This window comes from Ornithodoros turicata, chromosome 2 (assembly GCF_037126465.1).
Source record: "Ornithodoros turicata isolate Travis chromosome 2, ASM3712646v1, whole genome shotgun sequence".
NCBI lineage: Eukaryota > Metazoa > Arthropoda > Arachnida > Ixodida > Argasidae > Ornithodoros > Ornithodoros turicata.
The window spans coordinates 89057992-89071600 of NC_088202.1; the positions used below are offsets into that span (position 1 = coordinate 89057992).

The window sequence follows — 13609 nt, forward strand, 5'->3', positions numbered from 1 at the left end:
CCCTACTCAGTTACTTTTTTGCCCGGTACTCGATAACTTAACTTAAATATTTTTTGTGTGTATCTTGTACAAGCCTGAGACGGATACATATGCGGAAGCTAAAATGTGCACCTAACACGTCACACTTCTATCGAATTCATCAATGCAACTATAAATGAGCAACATACTGCGATGCACTTCGCAGATAGCCTATAATGTAAGCAAGTGCGCATTGCAGAACATATCAACGCGCTCAATTTGTCGATTTCGTGCGTGTGTACAATTTCATATACTATTCTGTTCTGGGTTTTCCTCAGATGTCTTTCAGACATATGTCGGCACAGTTCCCTTAGAAGTCGGCAAAGGACGCACATTCCCCCAGGGCGTAAGTCGTGACGTTGCCCACCTCTGTGAGGCCGACAACGGAGAACCCTTTCACCATCACCACCACCACCACCACCACCACCACCACCACCATATATTCTGTTCTGCTATATTGCTATCAAAAATGGCGGTTATTCTCTGACAACTAGCCACTGGAGTCAGGGTCATCAGAAATCAAGAAGACGCTGCTCTTGCGGGTAATCCAGAGGGGAAATGCGGGGAAGAACACTGTTTTCGTTCAATGGCACATGCGTTGTGTGGCATTGGGAAACAAAACGCAACAGCAGCAAGGAAGGAAGCTTGCGCTGGGGTCGCTATGCACGTGTGAGATAGCGAATAAATAGTGACAGGAGGGAACTCGCCGATAATGGGATTCGTGCCAACCACAGGGACCTTGATCCGGTGGACGTGTTTCGTAGGTTCGCTAACAAGGGGATTTCCTACAGGAAACGTGCATCTCTTAGTTTTTGACACGTGACACTGTTCGTCAGGTCAGTTACACACTGGAACAGGAATCTGTTGCTGATGAAGTTGATTTCTCGTGAAGATATTTCCTTTGAACAAATTCCTATTCTTTTTTTCGTCGTTCACTGAATAATTATGCTTTGAGAATCGTCAAATAATATCGAGCTTCAAAAAATTGTCAAGCGAAGGAATCTTTTATTGTGATATTTAACTAGCACACGTTCATTCCAGCGGCGTAAGCAGGAAGTCATGGTCACCCGAAACTCACCAGGCGAAGCTGCGGCTACCTAACGTGCAGCATCAATGCAACTCGTACCCAGAACGTTAATGGAGACACAAAGAAAGTGTACGACGTGAGTATTTAATTGCGTTCTTCTATTCAGTTCACCGTACAAAAATGTCCGCTGTCCGAATAGCCTCTGCGGATGAAGGCAGGACCATAATAATGTTCTACCAAAACTGTACAATAGATGAATGAGTAATGAATACTGAGCATGGTATTTGACTATCACGGCTTCAGGTAGGTTTTCCAGAAGTTGCAACTCTTTTCGTGAGGGCCTCTTCCGTAGCCGTATTTTTTGGGATTCAGCTCCATGTACACTTGATTCTTTCCGTTGTATTCGGGCCATGGGTTTCCGGCAATGTCTGGAACTTTCCTGAAAATAAGTTGGTACTTTTGTTAATGTACCGACTACACACACAAAGAATAATGTACAAACTCTCATGTACGAACGCGCTATCCGAGCTTGATTGGCAAGTTTCGCCATATACACAGCAGTCTCCAGGTGAAGCAAACGTGAACTCTTGTCTTTCGTGAACATAACATACCACATTTCTAGACGCCGACGTTGTCTTGTTCATTCATTCATTGTTTCCGGCAATGACCAACCAGGATCACAAGCAACCGAGGTGCACATGTTGTGTACAAGGAGACCAACTAGCGAAGTTTAAAATGGAACAAGTAGGGTGTAGGTGCCAATGAAAGAGCTCGCCGTTGTCGGCATCACAGAGGTGGGCAACGTTACGACTAACGCTCTGGGGAAACGTGCGTCCTGGGCGATTTCTAAGGGAACCGTACCGACATATGTCTGACAACGCCTGAGGAAAATCCAGGAAAAACCCCAGACACCACAGTCGGCACCGGGATTCGAACCCGGGTACCTCCCAGTCTGGACGTGACATGGCCAGCAGGCTAACCACTCAGCCACGCGAGCTTGTGGAACGAGTAGTCTTTTCTTGATGTACCAACATCGACAACCGAGGAATGTACACTTTCTGTATATTTCTGTCTATATTTGAATGTATGCTTATGTATATTTCTGTGCACTTTTCTTGGCATTTGCATTTATTTAGCATTTTAAAAACACACACAGGATGTGTTGTCTCTCCGGAGGTCACACGGAAATTCTGTGGTAATGGGGGAGTTGGTATTTTTGGGGCAGTCTAGTTTGGGAAGGTTCGATCCTGCCGTCCTGTTCTTTTAGCTCAGCGAAGCAAAATGCCCCATTTTTGCGGATGACGAATAGTTTCGGAATCGCTACGGCGTGGAAAGCGAAACCTGCATACAATGTTTACTCATGTGTTTGAAGAAAATGCACATGTGGTATGAAGAAAAATATGTAGTATAAGTACAAGAGAAAAGAAGTACATGTAGTATAAGTATCTTAATAAAGGTTGCGTTGTTGTATCCATAAGTGCCTCATTTTGGCAAGGCGACGGGTGCGCGGAAACGCTTCTGTTGCTAAATTTGGCGTGTGTGGAATGCCGTCTGGCAACCGTGCCATTGTTTTGAAATTGTGTGAACGCTCGCGTGCGTGCTCCAAGCCTCCAACAAAGTTCACCAAAAAGAATGAGGTTACGTTCAGTTCAATCAGCAACGTACAGCTTTTCTCTGGACAATTCTAGCGCGAGAGTTGTTCGTCAAACGTGTGGCTCATTGTTTTCTGTTGTTCATCGAGGCCACAGTGACAGCTTTCAGCCTATCACGAGTCAGAAGCGTACGATCCCGGATACAGAACAAAGCATAACCTGTGAGTCCCACCGTTTCTTCGTTCTTGTTTACAGACACCGATGCTAACAGTGTAGCCACAGCATGAGCGTTATTTGCCTACCACGACACAACCCGCAACCAGGGGTATTTCTAGTTTTTGATCTCGGGGGAGGTGTCCCGTAGTGGGTGTGCGCCATTATATGCTGCTTTTGTGGAGTTTTTGGCTTTTCTGGCCTGGATTTTCAGGGGAGTTACAATGTTCTTTTTTGGGGGTTACGGGGGTGCTGGGAAAATCCCTGCTCGCAACACATTGCTTTGAGTTCTATGACACCGTCTGCATGGGATAAGCCTTGCTTCCGGTCTTCGGCACAAGGAGAAACACGCAGCAGGGCCACCGCCTGATTCCGCAAAGGAACTACGGTTGTGCCCTAAAGAAAATTATACTGTGTTCCTGTATGAAACACACACAAAATCAGTAGGTCCCGTTTTCTACATGAGGAATATCGTTGCCTTACTCATGGGAAAACTGGTTCATCAGACCCGCTTTATCAGCATCTACATATTCGGTCCTGCACCCAATAACAGATAGTACCATGCGAATACACATAATACGAACAGATAATACGAATACTGTACGAAAGGAAATAGTACGAAAGAGTACGAAAAATACACATTAAACAAGCTACATATTCGGAAGTCAAAGCCCAGTTTGTCATTTGGAAGTGTAATAGCAGATAGACCCGCCTGGAAAGGGGGGTGCTGGCAGGTGGTGTGGGCAGCAGCAGAATGTCACATATCAGGAGTTGCATTATCAATGTCAACGCTTGCTCGATGCGGCGTGATACCTTCACTTTTGTATAAGGAGTTTAACACTATGTCCATGTGTCTTAAGCGAAATTCGTGCCAACGTGTTAAACCTGTCACTTTCAATGCTTGTTTAAGCATGTTCTAGCCTACCAGCGGCATGGCTGAGAGTGTAAAAGCATTCGCTCGCTGGTAGTAGCTGAGGTCGCGTTGAGACCGGGGCGGGGTGGTCGGTTCGAATCCTGCCGCCAGCTGTGTTGTCTGTGACGGTTTGCGGCAGATTTTCGTAGCCTAGTAACACGCACGAGAACGCTACATGAGCCATTCCCTACAACGTAATATACAGAGTGTTTGCTCTAACGTGTCCAGAAATTTTATTTAAAGCGAGCGGTAAAAGAGAAACGAGCGCTGCTGTTCAGCTACTTGACTAAGAAACAGGTGCTACTAGTGAAGCAGTACCTGTTTCTTACTCAAGTGGCAGAAAAGTACCACTTGCTTTTCTTTTATCGCTCGCCTTAAATATAATTTCTGGACACGTTAGAGCAATTACCCTGTATATTAATGATAATAATGAGATATATAAAGCGGCGCTTCATGTGTAGGTAAGCCATTTAGTTCGTGATATGTAATGATGAGCGGGACATACTGTTGCCACCGGTTATTTGGTTGTCGTACCGGCTGCCGGTTTAAAGGCAATACCAGAAGCGTTTTGCCGGTATTTTACCACAGAAGGCGTCTCACGGAGATATGCTGTATTAGTGGAACAAGCTGGTGTAGTTGGCACATACTTAAAAATATTCAGCAGAAGAACAGACGACGGCAACAGTTGAGAGTTCGCAGTCATCCGCGTCACTACGTTTGCTCGTCATAGCCACCTTCTTGTCTTAGTCTGTTCTGATGCCAAGTATTTCTAACTCTCACGGATAACTTTCAGCAAATTTCGTGAGCCCATGGAAGGAATTTCGAACTGGCCCAATGCCGCTGTGGTGGTGGTAGTACTTTCTCTTGTTTCCAATATGAGTCTGGCTTTCAATCGATGTTGCGTGCGTTGCCTACAGCACAAACGGGGACAAACAGTTCTCTCTTTTTTTTTTTCTTTTGCTCGCGACGTGGAATGAATGGTTTGTCTCCTGATGCGCTTCTCTTTCGCCCTCTCCTATTCTCTTTCTCCCTGTCTTATGTATCAGTCTCAAATTCCATCTCCAATTCCTGTACCCATTCTCCTCTCCCTCTCACTCACTCGTCCAATGTTTTTCATTGCCAAAGACGGCAACCCTCGATGAATGTCATTCGCGCGCTTTTCGTGTTTTGACGAGCACAATAACAGCAATCCTAAATTAGTTCAAAATTTTGTATCATGTACGCAGTTTAGTCCTATAGTTCTAGACACACACGTTTATAGCGCATGTGCATTACTTTTGATAGAAGAGTTTCAGGTAAAAGTATGCAAGACCTTATCGTAAGGTAGAAGTTCCTTACCCTGTCTTTGCGAAAGTTGTCCACGTGTTGATCATTAGTTTTGAGAGTTCCCTCTCTTCATCTGTAGCAGTTGTGGGCCGACTGAATGGCTCTCCAAGGACGAATGGCACCTCGTCCCCATGTGTCGATCCAACCCATCCGGGCCACGTGCTGAACGTTGAACGATGTGTGAAGTGGTAGTAATGGACCCTGTTATTTGCTGATGCAAATTTTTCAGCGAAGTATTTTGTTGGGCACAGAATTGCGAAGTCTCCTACAGCCTCAGCAGCCTTCTGAAGGGCTTTGATGTTCTCTCTTTCCGGAACATGTTCCAGGTAGTAGTTTCTGATTGGCCGAACGTTCTTTCGGAGGAGAAGCGACAAGCCGTACGTAATGTACAGGTCGATCTCGTACTTTGTAATCCTGTCAGCTTGTTCGAGTGCTAGCACCCGACCAAAAAGGTAGAATAAGAAGTAGCCACCTTCATCCTTGTTTGTTCCAATCAGCATATCCGCTTTGTGGAACTTCTTTTGTTCCATCAGCTTGTACGGATTGTCGGGAACGAACTCATCTCCGTGTATAGGGAAGAAGGTGTGAGCGTGGACGCCGAAAATGGTGACGGCCATATCGAGTAATTCCTTTCCATCCTTTTTACGAAGACATTCTACCATTTCTGACATGTGTCCGGTAAGCGTCATGTTGACGGTAGCACAAGACAGTGCACGCGCTAGTTTCTCAACTTTGTGAGGTCCATCTCTCGTATTATCAGACACCTTGAAGTAAGGGCTACCACTTTCCATAATGACTCTCTTAAAGAGCCCTTTGCTCAAAGGCGAAACTAAATGAAGCCCTATCGAAATGGCTCCAGCACTTTGACCAAATAGTGTAACGTCATCCGGATTTCCGCCGAATGCACGAATGTTGCTTTTTACCCACTTCATGGCAAGGAGTTGGTCATAGAGCCCAGCATTGCCAACGGTTCCTGACATGCCGCTGTTCAGGAACCCCATGGGGCCGACTCTGTAGTTCATGCTGACCATAATAACGTCTCCCCGAGATGAGAACTCCTTTCCATCGTACCAGTCCCATCCGGTCCCACCGAAGCTGAACGTTCCACCGTAAATATACACCATAACTGACTTTAGTTGACAGTTAGACTTCCCAAGGACGCAGCTCTTCGCAGGTGTCCACACGTTGAGGTAGAGACAGTCTTCCGTGGAATTCGTTGATATGACGGTGACGTTATTATTCACATAGAAATCCGACTGCAGGCAAGGGAAAGGCTTATGCGTGGCTTGGTAAACTTTGGTCCACGGTTTGACAGGAACTGGTTTTCGGAACCTCAGTTCCCCGAGAGGAGGCTCGGCGAATGGAATTCCTAGGAAGGCGTAGATGTCTTGAGCTTGAGGCTGGAGCCTCATACCTTGGATTGGGCCAGTCTGTGTCTCCACAATCGGCGAATCTTCCGTTGATGTCGGTAATGTAGTTGTGGTTGGTTCTGGTACTACGTCTGGAGGTGATGTTAACGACAGTTGTTCGCGGGTAGTGGATCCTGGTTGAGCTGTTGTGGGTAGTGTGAAATCAGTTGCCCTTGTAACGTTTTGAGGTGCGGAGAGCACTTGCTTCTCTTCTGTGATTTGAACGCCGACGTCATCAGGTTGGTAAATGTAACACCGCGCGAACGTACTCTGAATTGCATAGCTGCTAAACAGCAATATAAGCAGCCTCCTAGTCTTCATGGCGTCTGTTGCCACCTGCAAATACAAAATTCCAGAAGTGTAATATATGGATTGTGTAACATACCAAACATCCAACGGTAGTAAAGACGTAGGACCTTCCACGCCTACGGAACTACGCTCTTCTTTAAAGTCAGCAAAAAGCCAATGAGTGACTCTTGCTTAAATGAGTGACTAAAAACATGTAAGAGTGAATGGATAGATCTTTCTTTCAGAGACCTCTTCTTGTGTGAGGCATCACATCACACGAGAGCGACTTGGTGGTGTCGTGTAGTCTGAAACATACCGAAGCTTCGAGCGCAAGCAGTAATTAGTTATTTCGTGAAATAGAATAATTACGAGGATGCTTACAACGGACTTTACACGTACATCATAATGGAAGTCACAGGCAGAATTGCAACAAATATGTACATTAATATATACGGAAAATATTATAATATGTATATATGAGACTCGCATCCCTTTTTTTTTTTCTTCTATCCATCATGTAATATTGCACACTCTTCTGTGCATGGATAGCTGGAGAGAGAATGTGAGCTAGGAGTTAATACGAGTGTGACATTGCACGTTGAAAACACACGCCGCGAAGAAAGATGATGATGATGGAGTTTTTATGGCGGAGAAGCAACCGAGGCCATAGCGCGCCAACACTATGATGAGGGATGTGACTAGCTAAGTGTAAACGCAGAAAGATGAAAAGCTACATGAAGAGATAGGTGAAACACACGCACTCCAGAGCAAGTCGTAGAAGCGACTTACCAGTTGGGTGCTATTGCAACGGTGTGTTGTATTTTTGAAGTAAACACAAAGCCAAGCCCATGTGTAAATTATGAATAGGGTGGATTATTTCCAGCAGGCAACGTTTCCTATCGAATTCTGTTTTCTTCGTTTCCTGTGCTGACCTGGTGACATACTTCGATACGGTATATGATAATGTGCTGTACAAATTTCTTCTGGTTCGACGCATCCGAGCTAAAATTAGATTCTAACACAAATGTGCCTGCACTTTTACGTCGCCCAGGACGTTATCGGCTGAAAGCACGATGTTGTGACCTTCATTTCATCAAAGTGATGCATGTCTCCAGGGGGCCACAGGAGCAGGATGCTTCTACCTTCGCCTGCTGGATAAGTGTTAAGAATTTACCGACCTTTTTGCTTTTAGCGGTCAGAATTCACTCACGGGTTGGATGGTGTCACGCTGAACTGCAGTTTTTCTGGCTTTCGGCGTAATATTATTATTCCGAGATGTGGTTTTCGATGGCTATCACAATTGCAAGTTCACGAAAATACAAGCGCTAAAGTTAAAGCGATTTATTGTATATAAGTGCCCTTCGTGGTTATTTCAAATACATATCCGCATGCATGAGAGGTGGGTTAAGATACACCGACGTCTGTATGGTTTATCTCATGTACTTTCTATTAATGAGTACTTCGCGCCGCTAACTGCTGCCTGTATTTTCCTGGCTAACACAAAAAAGCATAAGTGAATGATTTCAAAATTTGTCTTAGACGTTTGGATAAAACGGTTCGATGCCTTTAGAGCGAATAAGTCACCAGTTACGGCACTGTGCTGAGGCTCCGTAACTTTGGGATTCGCGAAACATTGTGCCGCGGTGTTTACCTTCGAGAGGATAAGAGCAGTTTGTTTCGAAATTCGCCCTTCACGCAATACTATAGGGAACGAAAACAAACTCATCTCTCCTTTATAATTGTGCACGCTTTAGTGGCATCTGTCCAATCAAGCTGCCTATAGTGACATGCCTTGGGGCCCCGTATCCTATTCATGCACCACAATTATCCACGAAGTGTCATCAGTCTGTAAGAGTTGCAGGTAGTGTACTAACGTGGAAGTGTCCTTTGTTCAACATGAATTGCTGGTTGAGTTTGTAGAGAGAAATAAACAGAGGTTCTCCTCCTGAAGACCAGACCCAACAACACGCTGGTGTATATATAGGAACTAATGCAGTCAAATTATGTAGGTGTCTGCAAGTGTCTTTTCTCCTTTCTCATGGCCAAACTGCTTTCCATTTGATAAGCTATATACCACAAGAGAATTGACGCGCTAACCCCATTTACGTGTATTTATAGAAAATCACCTTAAATCGCAATTATTCCCCTGGTGCACGTTAACAACAGCTAATGATACATGGTTTGTAGACAAGGTTGGGATTCCAGAAGCGACTTACCTCGCAGGTCCCTGGCTGCGAGTGATATTCCGAGATGCTCCTTTCGCAGTGAGTGACCGTGCAGGGACTGAGCGACCGAATGCCGAATTGACTTTCACCGCCATCCTAAGTAGGTCGCGCACTATTTAGAGCCCGCAGTCCTCTGGTAGTTTGTGCGGTCACCGGCTTCCTGGTGTGAGAGCGAATCGGGGAGCGGCCAATGACTCCTTCCTCTACCGCTCTGTGTCGCCCGTGTGTGCAGCAAGCGGGTGTACAGGGAAACGCATTCTGAACTGATTCTACGGGGCTCCTAGCAACCTGTATAGGAAAGCGCTATGTTTAGAAAACACGATGCAATCCGTTCGCCCTTCTGACCCCAACTTCATGACGCTTTCTTGCATTGACTGGGAGGTAAATCAGATGCTGGTATGCAGAGCTTCCGCGGCTTCTTTGCAGGTCGTGAAGAAAGTGAAAGCTGAGCATGTTTGTTTCTCCTTCTGCTCGTAATTGACTGTTTCCCGTATATCGAAGGACGCACAAGGTGATAAAGCGATAGCTCGTTTCACGGGCAGAATAAATGCTGAGCTGTAAAATGTACAGCAGGCGATGCTTCTAACAACACGCGTATTTTGTAGATGGTGATACGGGTGTTTTGTCGCGAGAGGCGATACTCTACCTCAAGGCTTGTGGTGATTTGGTGAAAATTGAATGAGAAGCCTCACAATCAGGACTGAAGTCCTATATTGTTCAGAAAGGTTGTGCCGTGGCTTCAGCGCATCATTTCATTTTCATTTGTCTTTCCCCGGCATTGGGCTCTCCAGGTTAGCGTCCTTCTAGAGGTGTAACACTGTGACCAGAAATGTCTTTACCAGCTTCCGCAGCAGAGTGACTAGATGTAGGAGTGGCTGGCGCACCAATTGAGACCGACAAGTGACTTGGGTTTCAATCTCGTCACTTGTCTGAACGCTTTCCCTGGGATCTCTTCAGGCGCCCTAAGGCCATACCTCGGCAAAACTCGCCCATGAGCATGCTCGGTGTGGCGAATGAGCTGAGCATGAGTGAGCAAACGGAAAGCTGAGCGCGAGATGAGTGAGCAAAGGAGAATAGCACAAAAGCAAAACTCACTCATGAGCTAACGAGGAGATCAGCATGAGGAAAGCTCAGAATAGTCATTCAGGGTGTGGCGAATGAGCTGGACATGAGTGAGCTGGAATTATACTCAAAATTAAGGGAACTGAGCATGAGCGAACTTGAGTAACGCCCTCGCACCGTGAACTGAGCAGTCTGATGCCTCCCCCCCCCCCCCCTCCCCGTAGCTGCGATTCCGGATAAAGCACAGCCTTTTACATCTTGCATCACAACCTTTCAGTTTTACTTCACTTGACCTTACCCCCCTCTCCCAACCTATTTCACCCTCACATTATCCACATCACATGAACTCAACTCTCTCTATATAATGCTTTACACGCTCTTTATAACTTAGTGACGTGTGAGATGAGACAGCAAACCAGGATCGTATAGACAACTCCTTGCGCGCGAGCGTGAGCATCTACGGAACTGTGTGACGCCTCCCGGCTTTGGAATTAGACGGAGCACGGCTGAATCCCGGCGAATCCCGGTGCCGGCTGTGCTGTCGTGGGTTTTTCCTGGGTTTTCCTGAGACATTTTCAGACATATGCCGGCACAGTTCCCTTAGAAGTCGGCCCTGGACACACATTCCCCCAGGGCGTCAGTCGTGACGTTGCCCACCTCTGTGAGGCCGACAACGGCTGCCCTTTCACCACCCACCACCACCACCACAGAAGCGCATCACCGCTGGCACATTATGCTGTTGGTTAGCACGGGAAAAGAAATTGCACTATCGTTAAAATAATAATAATAATAATAATTTCTTATTAAAACATTTGTCGTGTTTTTGGTATGCATTTCTGAGTGATTTTGAGATCTGATCGAGTGCAGCATCTGGTTTTTCTGCCGACCAGATATCAAGAAAAAAAAGTACATGTATAGGAAAACGCAAACACGGACGAACTGTTCCGTTATTATGAAGCCGTTGTCGTGCAGAACTCATGCGTACAATGGGCTACTACTTATGTGTCTTGTCTGAATGTCTTTTTGTATGGTCACGTTCATTTCAACAGGGATGTATACAGAGGATACTCTGCTGCGCCTATGCCATGCCACCAGGAAAGGAACACAATGGAAGTGTGTATTATTCTGCAGCGAATCAACTAAATGACGGGTACTGCATATTCCCAAACGCCAGCGTTGAACATTTCGTGTGTCACGCTGTATTGTAAGAACGTAAACGAAGCCAATGTGACGATTTTTGACATGGTGCTCTCCTCTGCCTGGAAGGCGTACATTTCAGCTCACAAATATCCGACAGCCCAGCGGTGATACACAATGCGATGGGAGAGAAGGATGAAATGTAGTGATTCTTTCCGTTGTGATAACAAACGCGGCTTACATGGCGCTGACGTTGATCACAAAAGCAAATCTATTGTGAGCGAGCCCGGTTTGCTTTGCAGTACTAGGGAAGCTTTGCAACATATTTTGTGGCTACCAGAACCCAGCGCTGAAACGTTACTCCGCGTATTCTTAAACATACACTCTGAGAAAAAAGGAGTAGCGGAGAAGAAACTTACTCCATTTTCACTCCCCTATCAGTTACTTACACTCCCGTTCTTGCTGCATTTGCCGTGTAACTCCATCACTGGCAACTAGTTACTCCCTCTTGCTGTCCAACTACTGTCCAAATTTTAATCAACAAGTGATATGTAACACCACTCGCCTTCTTGTACCGTAACCTTTATAGACTTGTGTAGTACAGTGCAGCCATTCAGATATCTCGTTGTTTTTGTTATATATTCGTCGGCTTTGCATAGGACCCTCAGTTGGTGAAGTTCTCACGCTTACGTGAGTACATATCGTGACGTGTGACATCCTGACACAGTGATGCTTTTCCCAAACTTCACCGCGTTCGAGGGCGCTTCCCAGTGAAGGTTGTTTGAAGGGAGGGTTGCTAAGGGAAGCTCGGATGCTTCCTCTGATGAGTAGTGTGGACTCAAATTTCAGACAAAAATTGTATTGTATTGCACCCCCTATCTCCTCCGCACCGCCATAATACTTCCCTTCGTCTTTCGCGCACAACGTTTCGCATCCACATCAAGCCTTGCAGCCATTAAGCTTCGGCTTTGACTTTATTATATGCGGATACACAGAGAATTCCAAGGTCGGAAATGTCATTCAGGGTTCCAAAGCAGCTGGAGAGGTACCTGTCTCACGGTGTCAGGATGACACCTATAGCTGGTGTCATGGTTACTCCTGGAAATGAAGTAAGTTTTACTCAAAAAGGGAGTGTTCTTAGGGACAAGCTACTTACTCCCTGAAAGGAGTTGTGGCGGTACCTTTTCTTCTTCTTTTTTTCTTTTTTTTCAGAGTGTAACTTAAGTTGTTATAATACCCTTGTCACCAGAGGTGGGCAGTAAATACCTTTTTCGTAGTTTAACTACGTGGCTACTACTTGAAATTGTAGCTTAATTACGGGTTCAACTACATATTAGCAGGTGTAGTACAAAATGATCTTTGTAAACTGTAATGTTGTGTATAGCTACATTTTTAACTCCTGTGGCCCATTTTCCATTCTATTTGCATTTCAGTTGCATCTGCCATTTTTATTTCCATTCTGTCCTTTACACGCACATAGACGCAGCACCAAGGAGCCTGAGGAGCGGCAAAAAGTGTAGCCGTCAGGATATCAGGAAAAAGTCTTGCGGGTGCAGAGCTGGGTAGGGCCGAAATCTTGGAACTCCACATAGCAAGCGTTATCGTTATATTTAAAGTTCGCGCACTCCAAAGCCGTTTTGGTTGGCTCGCGCAAGAGTCTTGACGTTGCCCACCTCTGTGAGGCCGACAACGGCGAGTCCTTTCACCACCATCACCACCACCATCGCGGGCGAAGTGATCCATCTATAACTCGCGTTTTGGGATAACGACATGTAGTAGATCAAGTCACGGACGTGGAAGGTGACTGGTCCTGTGTCACATTGGGCGACGAACTTCGGCATAAGCTCTGGTGACAGTCCTTGCTTCTGGAGGGTCGTCTTCGAGGACATGTCGCCAACTTGAATTGGGGCTGGAGAAATGCTGGAGGCTGGGGCATATCCAGATCCTCGATGAAGGATGGAAGTCACTGAAAAGGCTAGCCAGCTGTAGGACTCGAACCCACATCTTCTGGGTTACCAGTCCAGGGCTCTACCAATTGAGCTAAGCTAAATGTGGGTTCGAATCCTACAGCTTGGTATAGCCTTTTCAGTGAATTCCATCTTTCATCACTAATTTCTTAGGCACTTGAGGCTTTGTATGCATTTGTCCTTTCTATGTGTTCCAGCCTCAGAACATCAATTGTCTCATGTTCAAATGATGCCGCATGCGTGTGTATGAATGTGCGTATGAGCGAGAAAACTGTAAGAGTGAAAGGGGGATGAGAGAGAGAGTGGTTGGTTTGTCCTTTCAAATGACGCACTCTTGGAAGTCGCTGGGGAGATGAGTTAGCTTAGCTCAATTGGTAGAGCCCTGGACCGGTAATCCAGCAGATGTGGGTTCGAGTCCTACAGCTGACTAGC

General features: G+C 45.9%; 1 protein-coding gene, 1 long non-coding RNA gene and 1 other non-coding gene across 4 annotated transcripts in view; 2 read left to right on the forward strand and 1 right to left on the reverse strand.

Moving 5' to 3' along the window:
• Nucleotides 1-1299: 1299 nt before the first annotated feature.
• LOC135385722 (acetylcholinesterase-1-like) lies at nt 1300-7614 on the reverse strand. The gene is made up of 3 exons (XM_064615200.1): nt 7576-7614; nt 5102-6834; nt 1300-1484 (listed from the first exon to the last, which is right to left on the reverse strand). The coding sequence occupies exons 2-3, from the start codon at nt 6817-6819 to the stop codon at nt 1337-1339; spliced, it is 1866 nt and encodes a 621-aa protein (XP_064471270.1). The 5' UTR covers nt 6820-6834; nt 7576-7614; the 3' UTR covers nt 1300-1336.
• Nucleotides 2633-13609, forward strand: part of LOC135385723 (uncharacterized) — a 126513-nt gene continuing 115536 nt past the window's right edge. For both annotated transcript variants that reach the window (XR_010420483.1, XR_010420482.1), the window contains exon 1: nt 2633-2858. This is a non-coding gene — a long non-coding RNA (uncharacterized LOC135385723). The remainder of the gene's footprint in view (nt 2859-13609) is intronic.
• Trnat-ggu (transfer RNA threonine (anticodon GGU)) lies at nt 13534-13606 on the forward strand. Its single transcript has one exon. It is a non-coding gene; the product is annotated as a tRNA-Thr (tRNA).

Bases quoted from the DNA above. Each gene is read 5' to 3' on its own strand.
- LOC135385722 (XM_064615200.1), bottom strand. From the start codon at position 6,819: ATGAAGACTAGGAGGCTGCTTATATTGCTGTTTAGCAGCTATGCAATT. The intron at 1,485-5,101 runs GTAAGGAACTTC...ACTTATTTTCAG, and splicing joins ACAACTTTCGCAAAGACAGG to GAAAGTTCCAGACATTGCCG.